The following is an 11,703-nucleotide window of genomic DNA, read 5'->3' as shown; positions in this document are numbered from 1 at the left end:
TCGTTCACCCACTGAGGAACCAAAAGCACCTTAACGACACTTCCTAGCCTCTGTTTCACCCAGAGGCACCGTTTTTTTCACCCTTGGGTGAAATTCTTTACCCCTGTGGAACTCCTGGTTTTAACAGTGTAGAGTTTTGTATTTATGCTTTTTTTCTTCAATTTTTTAGTTAAATGTATCCGTTTGAAAACAATAGGTGCCTTATTGTTGTCTTTATTAGTTCTTCAGGTGATAATATTATTGTAAGAAAGGCCAATATGTTGTCCTTATTAGTTCTTCAGGTGAGAATAACATTGTATGAAAGATTTTAACTTTAATTAGTGTAGATGTAGTAAGGATAAATTAAGCTCTTCTGCAAAAAAAAAAAAAAAAAATAGTACAAACATTAAATAATACAAAAAATTAAAGTTTTTGATTGAAGAAAGATTAACTATATTTTCTATTATTTTAACTAATTTGAATTTTATTTTACTTTTTATTTGAAATAATTTTATATAAAAAACTAAATTTTGAATTAAAGAACCAGAAACGTGGTAGTGTAGGATCTCAGCAGAAAAGGAAGACAAAACCTAAAAATGTCAATCGAGCAAAATATAAACTAATCTTGCAGTATTTTCAAGATAAATCTGTTGAACATTAAACAATGCTGGAAGTTCGAAGCATTGTAACAAGTTTTCTACGTAAAAAAAGGAAAAGTTCCAAAATAATTTTTAAAACATGACTTTTAAACTCATGTCATCAAAAGATTGCATCAATATGGATACTGACCTCAATAACGATATGAAACTGCAGGTTGAGATCCGTCTGTCATTTTTACGTTAGTGCCAAAAATGTAAGCACATAACATCGAAAACAATATTCCATTGAAACATTTTTATTTAAATTGTTTTTATTGAAATTTGAAAATATAACGTTAGTGGCAACACTGCGATACCAATATATTTCAAGAACAATAAAATTACAAGTTAGCATACTTTTACAACCCGATAAAGCGTCAAAGCGTGACAATCGCAGTTAAACATAGAAAAATACTGCAACCGTATCTTATTGCAATGACGCTAGATATTTGCACTTACATATTTCGGATGTTGTTAAATTTAAAAATATATTTGCTGTGATTAAAACGCAAATAGTACACGATTACAAAACATGAAGATTGCTCATAACAGCACAAGCCAATAGAACCTCCTTTTATGATAAACTGAATTTTAGAATTTCAGCTACAAAATAATAACAACAAATAAAATTGACTAAAATGATCCATTGGAACGTGTCAGATGTCACTGCTCAAATAAAAAGTTGACATTTGTATCTACATTGCAGCAGATGTAGTATATCACATAATTTAAAAACATCAAACTTACATGTTATTGTACTTATACAACCAGACAATACAACAAAATGTACCAATAGCAATAAAGAAACAAAATTATATGTATTGTATCGGTAAATTTTGTACAATTTAAGCACTTTGTATTTGGCGAAATTTTGAAACGTATCTGTTACGACTGGCACACAAATTGAGATCGATCGTCAAATATGAGGATAGCTTATGCAAGCACAAACTAATGTATCCACAGTTCAGTTTTTTTAGTTTTATTTTAGCTAAAACGTAAAACACTTAGTTTCAACAAACACAACAAAAAATTTTTTTGACCATCGTTCTTTTTGTTTACTCTTATTCTAAGAGATAATTAAAGAACTCAACTAATTTATAGTTCCTAAACGTAGAGTCATCTGATCTAAGAGCACTTTTTTTTTTCACTTTGTTAACAGTTGGGGAACACGGTCAGAGCACTGCACAATTCGGTATTTCATTCGGTAAATTGTGACTTTCCCCCTCCGAAAATAAAGGGTGTCCCAAAATTAACGCAAGATTTGAATTTGCCATCATTTTTTCCATAAATTGTTGGCAACCATGAAAAAAGAACTATTTGACAGTTGAGAGTTTAGGGTTAGTAAAAATGGGGTGTTATTGTACCATACAGCAAAAGAGAGTGAAACATTTCAATTACTGCATACGGGATTTCCTAGTCGCGTACTCTCTCATTTCGGTGATCAGAATTGGCACCCTAGATCGTGTGATTTAACATTTTTAAATTTTTTCTTATGGGGTTATTTGAATTCAAAGGTCTATGTCAACAAGCCCACAACCACCCGTGCATTACCGTGTTGCGATACCGAGCGCCAATAACAGTAACTGCTTGACCAGCCTCAACTTTCATTATTTTTGAAACAATTGTTCAATAATGAAAGCGCGTTATTGTATCGTATAACGCTCCATTTTTGATTACCCTAAACTCTCAGCTGTCAAATTGTTCTTTTTTCAGGGTTGCCAACCATTTATTGCAAAAATGGTGGCAATTCAAATCTTGCATTAATTTTGGGACACCCTTTAGTAACTTCCATGCTTTAAATACACGAGAAACCTCTACCATTCTGGAAGCTGATTTGGGCTTCATAAAACGCTGAATTCTTTTCTTCTGAAATCGTGAGACATCTCTGGTGTTTAAAGATCGACGAGACATTGGAAATTGCTTCTGGAAGGTTCGACGTTTTTATATCAAATCATTAGAGCTGTGTCACATTCTGGAAACTGTTGTAGCTCTAATCTGCTGCCTTCTTCTGCATTGTCTTGGCTGTCCTCCCGAACTGGGAGGACAAAGAGTAATTGTTCCCAGAAATGTTTACTCTCCCAAGTCAAATACGTCTTGAGTTCCATATGACTCCTGATATCGTAACGCAACTCTTTCTCAGTTGGCAAATCACCTACTGTTACAATGACAAGTCGGTTGACTTCGTCTTTGATGGTCAACTCGTAGGCTGTCTTAAATTCAAACATGCACCAGTGACTTTTCAGGAAATTCCTGTAATGAATAAATAAATAAATAAATATTCTTCAGGATTTCGTATTATTTTATTTAGAAAACAGGTCCCTTTACACAGTGGCCCCACGTCCGGCCATTTAATAACCTGAGTTGACTAATTTGACAGATTTGATTTGATACTCAACAATGCTGCGGAGTCGAAGTCGGGATGATTTTGGAGTAAAGGAGTCGGAGTCGGAAGTCGAAGGTTTAAATTTAAAGAGCCGGAGTCGATCATTTACCCTCTAAGTCCGCAGCTCTGCCAGTACTTGCGGAGTCATAGTCGAACTGGTTTTAAGGAAAAGAAGTCGGAGTTGGAGGCTCCAAAACTCTCGGAGTCAGTCACTTTCCCTCCGACTCACAGCCCTGATACTCAGTAAAGTTTTTTCAGTAAAAATGTTCACTCTGTGGGTTTTTGAATAATTATTACTGTGGGACTTTTTTGAAGTTCATAGTAAATTTCGTGCCTTATATCGCTCGTTTGGAGGAAGATTGCCACAATGTGAAACTTTTTATTTTTTTATCGCTTTTAGGGCATTAAATGACGTTAGGTTCTTCGGAAAATATTGTCAGATTTTTTTTTTTTGTTCTAATATTAACCACTGGAGAGCACAGCAAATTTACTTTTCTTACAGCAAATGTCCTGAAGAGCTAAACTTCAAACGCTGCTTCTGCAAAATTTCATTTCTTAGTATTGTGGCACTCTTCTTCCAAATGAGCGATATAAGTAGGTACTTCAATTGCTTGTAGTTATGATTTTGGCATGAAGAAACTAGAAAAATCGGTGTGAACCATTGAGAAGATATAAAATGGAGGGAGTGAAGACTTTCATTCGTGAAACAAAGATCCCAAGTCACATGATTGATTTTAAAGCAATGCATTGGAAGAAATTAGGTTTCTTCCGCTAGTTTCACGAAAAACGTGTCAGTCATTCGTCGTTGATGAGTCACGTGACTTGGCGTCTTCGCCTCGGCTTTTGCTAAGCCAATGGTTGGACCTGCTTCCTCCATTTACTAATTCCTGCTCTAAGGTGTAAACGCGAATAATAAAGTCATTCCATGTCAAGTCACCTAGTGGTTAGCTTATCCGCCATTTCAAAGCCCCCATACCCCACCTCCCTATTTTTTGGAGGGATCCTAGATGCTCAGGATTTGGATCTTGGATGCTGAAAATGTGAAAAGGTAAGCTTCAAAGGCATCTGTAAATTTTGTATAAAATTTCATCCAAATCGGAGATGGTCTACTGGGGACGATTTGAAAAATCAGTTCAGCTGAAGTGAAATGACTCAATAAATGTGCAGCAATTATAGAATGCTGAAAAGTAAGAATATACTTATGATTTTTATTTAAAATACAGAAAGGTAATTTTGAATTCTCATTACTTAAAAAATTTGATCACGCTAAGAAGCTAGAAAAATCAGCATGAAAATTGATGATTATACATCATTAGAATACTAGAAATGGATCGTAAAATTCACTTACAATGTAGATTCTGGCGCAAGTATTTTTGAATCCTAATTATTTGAAATGACTTATTAAACTTATTTTTTCTAGCTCAAAATGTTATTTTATGTTTCAATTTTGGTAAAAGCGGAATTTGACGAGGCGAAATGTGAGTTTTATCTGATTGCATGAGCAATTTAATCATTCAGTCTCATACTCCACCAATTTTTTCAAGACATTTCTTTTCACGTTAACAGTACAAAAAGAATCCGCTTCCTAATGTAAGTCAGAAACGATACAAGCACTCGATAGGTCTAACTAAAATTGCAACACAAGTTAACCTAAATCAGATTTCGTTGAAGACACAATTCAAAGGACTTACGTGTCAAAGTTCTTTGAACAGAAAAATAAGTTTCGTGTTTGAAAAAATTGAAGGAATTCTAAGAAGTAAAAGTGATGTTATGGCATAAACATTACGATTGTAGTTAAATTAAAAAAAGCAATGCTTCATAACTAAGGTGACCTTTAATTTTTTTTCTCAAAACTGGACGGTCCTTGTTCACCTTCAAACAACTACATATGCATCGTATTATATATATAAAATTCGTATATTTTGTACTTATTACAGAAATGAACTTGCAGCTGAACTTGAACAGCAATGAAATTGTTTTCGCAACTTTTAATGCGAAATATGTAAATTTGATTTAAATGTCGCTGCTTTGCAGCCTAAAAGGAGTTGGATTTTTTGTTCGTCAAGTGTAAAATGTTCAGAATGAATATATGTATGTCGTTGCTTAAGAGCCAGAATGCACATTTTTTGTTTGTCTCAATAGCATTTGAGCATGAATGAAGTTTTAGTTAAATTGAGTTGGTAGTGTCAGGTAAATTGGAGAATCAACTTCATAGTAAATAGAAGAGTTATTGCATTTAACCACGAACGTTACAGCGCAACTACTCAGTGCGCTGCATAGTACACTGCGCAACTTTTGATGCACAAAATAGCTCAAGTACATTTGTACCATTGAGAATAGATAAAGTGGAGGCAGTGAAAATTTTCATTTGGTGAAGCAAAGACCTCAAGTCACTTGATAGATTTTAAAGCAAAGCATTGGAAGAAATCTGGTTTCTTTCTCTGTTTCACGCAAAATGTGCCACCTATTCGTCGTTGTTGAGTCACATGACTTGGGGGTCGTTGCCTCAGCTCTTACTACGCCAACGATTGAACTTACTCTCTCCCTTTACTAATTCCTGCTCTAAATTTTGTATATTTCGAACTGATTTTAACCCGAGATTGCTGGCGCAGGGTTTGACATACCCACCTCTTCGCTTTCAATCAAATTTCTCCCCACCGTTTTTTAGGAAGTGGACGATTCCTTGAGTAGCTGACCCATAGGTCATAACCTTGAAGGGGTAGAAACAGTGGGGACGTTCTAAAACTAGTTTCTTTTGAATTGACTTCTACGGGTGTATCATACCCTGCGCGAATATTTCTGCTACAGTTCTGAACTAAAGCATACGCAATGTTTCCAAGAGACTTAAAATTAAAACTAGGATCTAGTGAAGACATTGCATTCCCTGCTAAAAAAGCAAAGTCAACGTACAAAAGCTGTTTTGAAAGCCCCAATATAAAAGACAAAAACCAAATTTGTGTGTGAAAAATGTGATAAAAATATTTGCATGGGCCATTCGGCATGCATTTGCAAAAAAATGTAGAAATTGAATGCAAGTCTTTTAAGAAAGTATTTTATAATTATACTCTTTTCTCTTATTTGCATTTTTAACCTTTTTGAAAAAAAATTGAACTCGAAAAAACTAAAAAACCTTTTCGGGTATGAGATACCCTGCGCGAACACTCCCGTTCGTTTTGGTTGCGCGAGCAATCTCGAGTTAAAGAAGAATTAAATTCTTGGGAGAATTTCGTACAAGATGTACTTTTACAATATACACCACATTAAGAACTGTGAATTGCAACTCTGCTTTTGCACAATTCTACAAATTAGTTCACAAGCAAAAATACGCATTCCACCGGTGCATTAGTACCGAGCAAATATAAAATGTAAGTGTTGAAGTTCGCATGATTTAAATTATTTGCTTGAAACCGCTTTGACGATTCCACTCAACTACTTGATGTTGAAACATTCCCAGTATTCCATTCTGTCGCTTCTGAAAACGGGACATTTCAGCAGCTATGTGCTGGGACAATGACACAGGCTACCTGAAAACGGGACTGTCCCGTTTAAAACGGGACAAATGGTCTCCTTATCCATAACTGATTTGCTTAGAATTAAAAGAATCTTTACCCAAGAATTTTCAAAACTGCTTTTCTTTCTCTTAGTCAGCAATCCCTCCGCAAAACGAATTGGAACCAATCTTTTAACGAATGAATTGATAACCTTAGAGTGTGCAAAAGCGTTGAGAGTTAAAATCCTTTCCAACTAATTCAATCGGCAGACTTTCTGAACTAATTCCTTAAAAAATATATTACAATTTGCAATTGTTTCTGCTTTTAAGATCATGAGATTCAGCAAATTTAGGAAAAGAAAAAAAATATCGTTTTGCTCTTTGAGTTTTAAAAAGTGGCCAAAAATTCAAAAAATAAAAGGGGGGGGGACTATAAATGAAAACGTTACTTACCTAGAAAGAAAAACAACAGTTTTCTTGGAATCACGTATTCCTTCGATAATGTTCTTGTCAATATCTTTACCGCCTTCGAAATCTCGATCGTGAATTAATAATTTAGTTTGCTGCTGCTTCCGAACCTCTACAAAAAAAAAATATATTTGTTTTAAAAAAGCATTTGGTTTTTAAAACACCATTTTTTAACAAATGCAATACTACAGAGGTTCTCAACCTTTTTTGGCTAGTGGCCCCTAATGCGTATTAAATTTTTTCGTGAAACTATCACCATCTAGTTGTTCTAGGAAATCACCAGGTATAATATGAGTGGTGCGATTTTCTTTGCCATTTCCATTGTTCTTGTTGTCTTGTGCCAGGTAGGCTGGCATATTGGGGCGCGGCGCTTCACTTTCACAACTGTACCGTAATTTTGTGTGATAATAAGTCCGACTTCCACAGTTCCCCCCGTGCTATAAGGACCCGCTCATAGGCAGGAGAGTGCGCAGAAATTTTGGGGCCAGTCACAAATTACTTTTTCGCCCCCACCCTGCATATTGTTTGAAATATAGGGATATTTCACCCCTTATTTTAAAAATATTAGGCCCCTTCATGTTCGGGCCCGAGTCAACAGGCGTCCCTTCTCCCCCCCCCCCCCCCCCGCGCTGTGCACGTCACTGCTCATAGGGCAGGCAACCATTCACAGCACAATTACACAAAGGAAGGACAAGGACAGGGGAAAGAAAATACATCCATGGCCGAGCAGGGATTCAGACCCGGGACCTCCCAATCACAGTCAGACTCCTCTGACCTAAAGCTCTCTGACCACTAGACAGGGCGGGCGGTGCCATTTCCATTAAATTTCATTTGTATAAACAAGACGAGTAGGGTCTATCGCAATTCGAAACTGCGAAAAATGTAATTTGAATTCGCGATGTCAAAATTCAAATAAGTGCTGGATGCTAGATATTTAATTTATGCACAAAGGTTTAGAAAAATCCCTCCAATGTGGACACTAACGGGACACATTTTTTTGTCCGCAATAGAGAGGTGTCCGCAGGACAGGGGTTTAATAATGTTACTTGTCTTGGAACCGGGGAACTAAAAATTGTCCGTATAAAAGGGGTGTCCGTTAGGAGGGGTTTCACTTCTTTCTTTATTCCTAAATTGCATATATGCTTACCCAAGACTTAAAAAGAATACATTTTCAAAAATGATAACAATAGATTAAACGCTTTCAGAGTGCATTTTTAATTATGCACAATAAATTGAATTTCTGGGGGCACATTTAGTACTTTCAACATATGAATTTATATTGGTAGTGGTAGTAAAATGGGTTATAAATTGTAATTACTGCACATTTTTCAAAGGAAATTTGTAAAAAAAGTAATTTGATCCCGTACATTGTGAGGTCTCATTACAATAAGTAAATCTTCCAAAGATACCCCACAGATAAAATTCTAAAAATCGCAACTTTTGGGCAGGGCAGGACGGTAAAAGAATTAAAAGCACGTACCTCTTTCTACTTCTAACATGATATCCCTGTCTTCCTTTGCATAAGCCAAAAATGCATCATAGGGTTTGTCTTCACCAGAGTCTACTTCCTTGATTTTTTTAAATCCATGGGCATACAACCAAGCTTTGATTTCAAATTCGTACTTCATGCAGACTACTACTCCGCTTGAGCATAAAAATAGGAGAACTAAAATACAATCATGCCGGATTTAGTAAGAATTGTGTAAGACATGTACAATTAGGTTTACCCTACTTTTCGCAGACATTTAAAATCCCCCCTCCCTCTCAAATATATAGTCAATTGACGATAACTCGAAGCCCCAAGGGACCGACAAAAACGTTCGAGTTATTAATAGTTCGAATAATGGGAAGTTTTCACAACAGTCTCGAGAGTTTTGGACCCAATGAAAAACTTTGAGAAAAATTAATATTCGAGTTGTAAACTTCGAGTTATCGAGATTCGACTGTTTAAAAAGGTAAGGTTAAACCTGAAAAACAGGAGGAGGGGATTTTGTGTCGGCGAAAAGTAGGGGACACCTACAACTAATGTATTTACTTGAGCACAACAGAAAAAGTAAAATGCAATCATGTGGGATTAAATAATAATTGCGTTTGCGATTTACAATACAAAAGTTTTTTTGAGCATGAGAACTAAAATGCAATCATCTCTGAGACCAAACGATTGGGCGCAGCAGCGCCCCGAACTTTGGGAGGGAGAAAATTCTCAATGAGGTTGTTTCCTTCAGTCAAAAGTACTACTTTTAGTCACTGAAATTGATAGAATAAATAAAAAGAAATAACAGGGACCCAGAAAATACTTTCATTTTCCAAACAGTTATTTTTTAAATAATTTTTTTAAATGTCGGATTTTGAAAACAAGATGTGGTCTTGATGAGGTCACAAGTGATGCATTTTGGCGCATTTTTCACTGCGTTTCCATGTTATGATAATCAAGCAGCGAATTAAAAATTGCGTCTACGCTTGCTATCAACCATATCGTTGCCAGTACACGTGAATAAAGATGCGAATTAAATATTTTGTTCTGTGAATGGCAACATTGAATGGCATTTCATCATTTGTGATGTCACACGGCAGAAACGTAAACAATGAAAGCGGACCGATTTAAGTAATTTTTAAGAAATATTAAACTTAAGTAAATTATTTTTTTAAATGGCCAGATCCTATGTTTTTAAGCATGCTATTTCAGAAAAAAATACTTTTAAAATTTTGGAAACGACCCCATTGTCGGATGCAGGTCCAAATTTTGAAGAACGATGATAGTTTTGTCAAATGCAGCTCCAAATTTCACTGAATGATGATAATTTCGCCGAACAGAACTCCAAATTTTGCCGAATCGTCAGACAAAATTTTCTGAATAAGGAAATTTTTGGAGGTCACGGTGACCTTGGCCTCCCATCAAGGCGCCCCTGATTTGGCGTATAATTTTGAACAAATGAACTCAGCTTGAGTGAGTGTAAAAGTAGGCAAACTAAAACGCAATCATCAGAGATTAAATCATGATACTATATGTCATTTAAAATTAATGAGCTTGACTCTTGAGAATCAAGCTGAAAAAAAGGAATTAATATTAAAGGAAAGTTCTTTAACCACTTACGCGTGTGCCTGTAACGGGGTGACGTTACCGGCAAATTGCTCATGAACGCAATTGACACAGGCGTTCTTGTATCATGTGTGATTTTATTTCTGATGCCCGTCTGGTAAAAATAGATAGGCTAGGTTATTATTGAACTTATTTACCACAGGATACTCAACTATGCCGTATTATTATTATTACTGTTTTTGATAATATACGTTTACTTATTCAGTAAGTTACCACCCTATAGCCAGGGCTAAGGCAGAAATACATGAAATACACCGCCAGCTCAGTCAATTCCAACCGAGGACTGCAGTTTCGTGCTTATTAGCATTCATCAGCCCGGCATAGGAGTGACTGAGCTGGAGGTGGAAAATCACTTAAGGAAGCCAAGAGTGCCAAACAAACTGGTAGTTAGTACATAATTAGCACTGACCAGACGAGTGTACGTTTACTTGTATAAAGTGATTGTTTGGTGCGAAAAAGGTAATATCCAATTTTACTGCTAAACTGAATTTTTATCCATTTTTATGCTATGGCAATTTAAAAGCTCATTCAACTCGATTTTATTCGATTAGATTGAATTCTGGAGATTCCAGAGGCGTAACGAGAAATTTCCTTTTGAGTGGAGCAAAATAAATTTCTGACTGCGTGATTGGGAGATGCAATCGATCGTATTCGATTAGATCGAGTTCTGTTAGAGCTGAATGAGTCCCTTAACTTAATTTTAATATTTTGAAATTCAAAAGTAACGTGCCATGAAATCATTTGCACTTTGTTTGCATGAATTTTTATATGAATTTCATCCCTTCCCTCTTCCTCCTACTTCCTTGTGTTCACTGAAATTTAAAAAAAAAAAAAAAAAAAAAAAAAAACACTACAGTGGTCGTCGATTAAATGAATCACGTTTGTTCGAAACAGTTTTGATTCCATAAAGCGGCTGATTCAATAACGCGGCTAATTCAATAAAGCTGGATCTTGTTCTGTTTTTGAAAATTTGATTCATTAAAGCGGATGATTCGATTAACCACTGATTCAATTTCCCGGCGTCCACTGTATACCTATACAGTCATTTTCTTTCAAAAAAAAAAAAAAAAATCAATTATTTTTGACCAGTTTTACCGAAAAATCCTCGTTTTTTAAGGGATTAAAGAACTATTAAAGAAACTTCCGGAAACACTAAATTGTTTTCCGGAGTGTAATTTAGAGTTTTAAAAAAGTAGTGTTGACAAAACAGAAAAACAGCTCTCGGTTCTTACCTGCTATTCCAAAAGAAACCAAATACCAGAATACTTCTGTGGGGCAGAGATCTAAATCATTTAGAGTCCATATCACTCGTCCACCCAGATGAGGTGTTTTTACATTGTCAGAACATAAGGTCCTGTTTATATCTCGCACCTGATCAAAGAAAAATGCATACAATTTTGAAATTGCCTGTAACGGAAAAGTCTTTATAATCAATTCAAATATGTTCTGATAATAATCAGCAATTTTTAGAAATACAAAAGGTTTTTTTTTTTTTTTTTGCTGCATTCATGTAGTGAAACCACCTATCAATGACATGTCATGATCATAAACATGATCGACAGTGACCTAACTAAAATTGACAATATCAGCTTTAAAAATGATCTATGCATCCGAAACAATAATAATATTGTAAACAATTCGTTTC

At 35.4% G+C, this 11,703-nt stretch overlaps 1 protein-coding gene across 1 annotated transcript; it reads right to left on the bottom strand.

Moving 5' to 3' along the window:
* Positions 1–900: 900 nt before the first annotated feature.
* LOC129229907 (protein toll-like) lies at positions 901–11,421 on the bottom strand. The gene is made up of 4 exons (XM_054864288.1): positions 11,291–11,421; positions 8,439–8,624; positions 6,944–7,070; positions 901–2,867 (listed from the first exon to the last, which is right to left on the bottom strand). The coding sequence occupies exons 2-4, from the start codon at positions 8,584–8,586 to the stop codon at positions 2,564–2,566; spliced, it is 579 nt and encodes a 192-aa protein (XP_054720263.1). The 5' UTR covers positions 8,587–8,624; positions 11,291–11,421; the 3' UTR covers positions 901–2,563.
* Positions 11,422–11,703: the final 282 nt, after the last annotated feature.

Source organism: Uloborus diversus, chromosome 9 (assembly GCF_026930045.1).
Source record: "Uloborus diversus isolate 005 chromosome 9, Udiv.v.3.1, whole genome shotgun sequence".
NCBI lineage: Eukaryota > Metazoa > Arthropoda > Arachnida > Araneae > Uloboridae > Uloborus > Uloborus diversus.
The sequence above is the reverse complement of the archived record's forward strand: the minus strand, read 5'-3'. Positions and strand labels throughout refer to the sequence as shown.

What these genes read in the sequence shown, in the direction of transcription:
- LOC129229907 (XM_054864288.1), bottom strand. Translation starts at nt 8,586, where the DNA reads ATGAAGTACGAATTTGAAATCAAAGCTTGGTTGTATGCCCATGGATTT. An exon ending in CATGTTAGAAGTAGAAAGAG is followed by an intron (nt 7,071 to 8,438) that starts GTACGTGCTTTT and finishes TTTTTTTTGTAG; the next exon opens with AGGTTCGGAAGCAGCAGCAA. An exon ending in ACTGTTGTTTTTCTTTCTAG is followed by an intron (nt 2,868 to 6,943) that starts GTAAGTAACGTT and finishes TATTCATTACAG; the next exon opens with GAATTTCCTGAAAAGTCACT.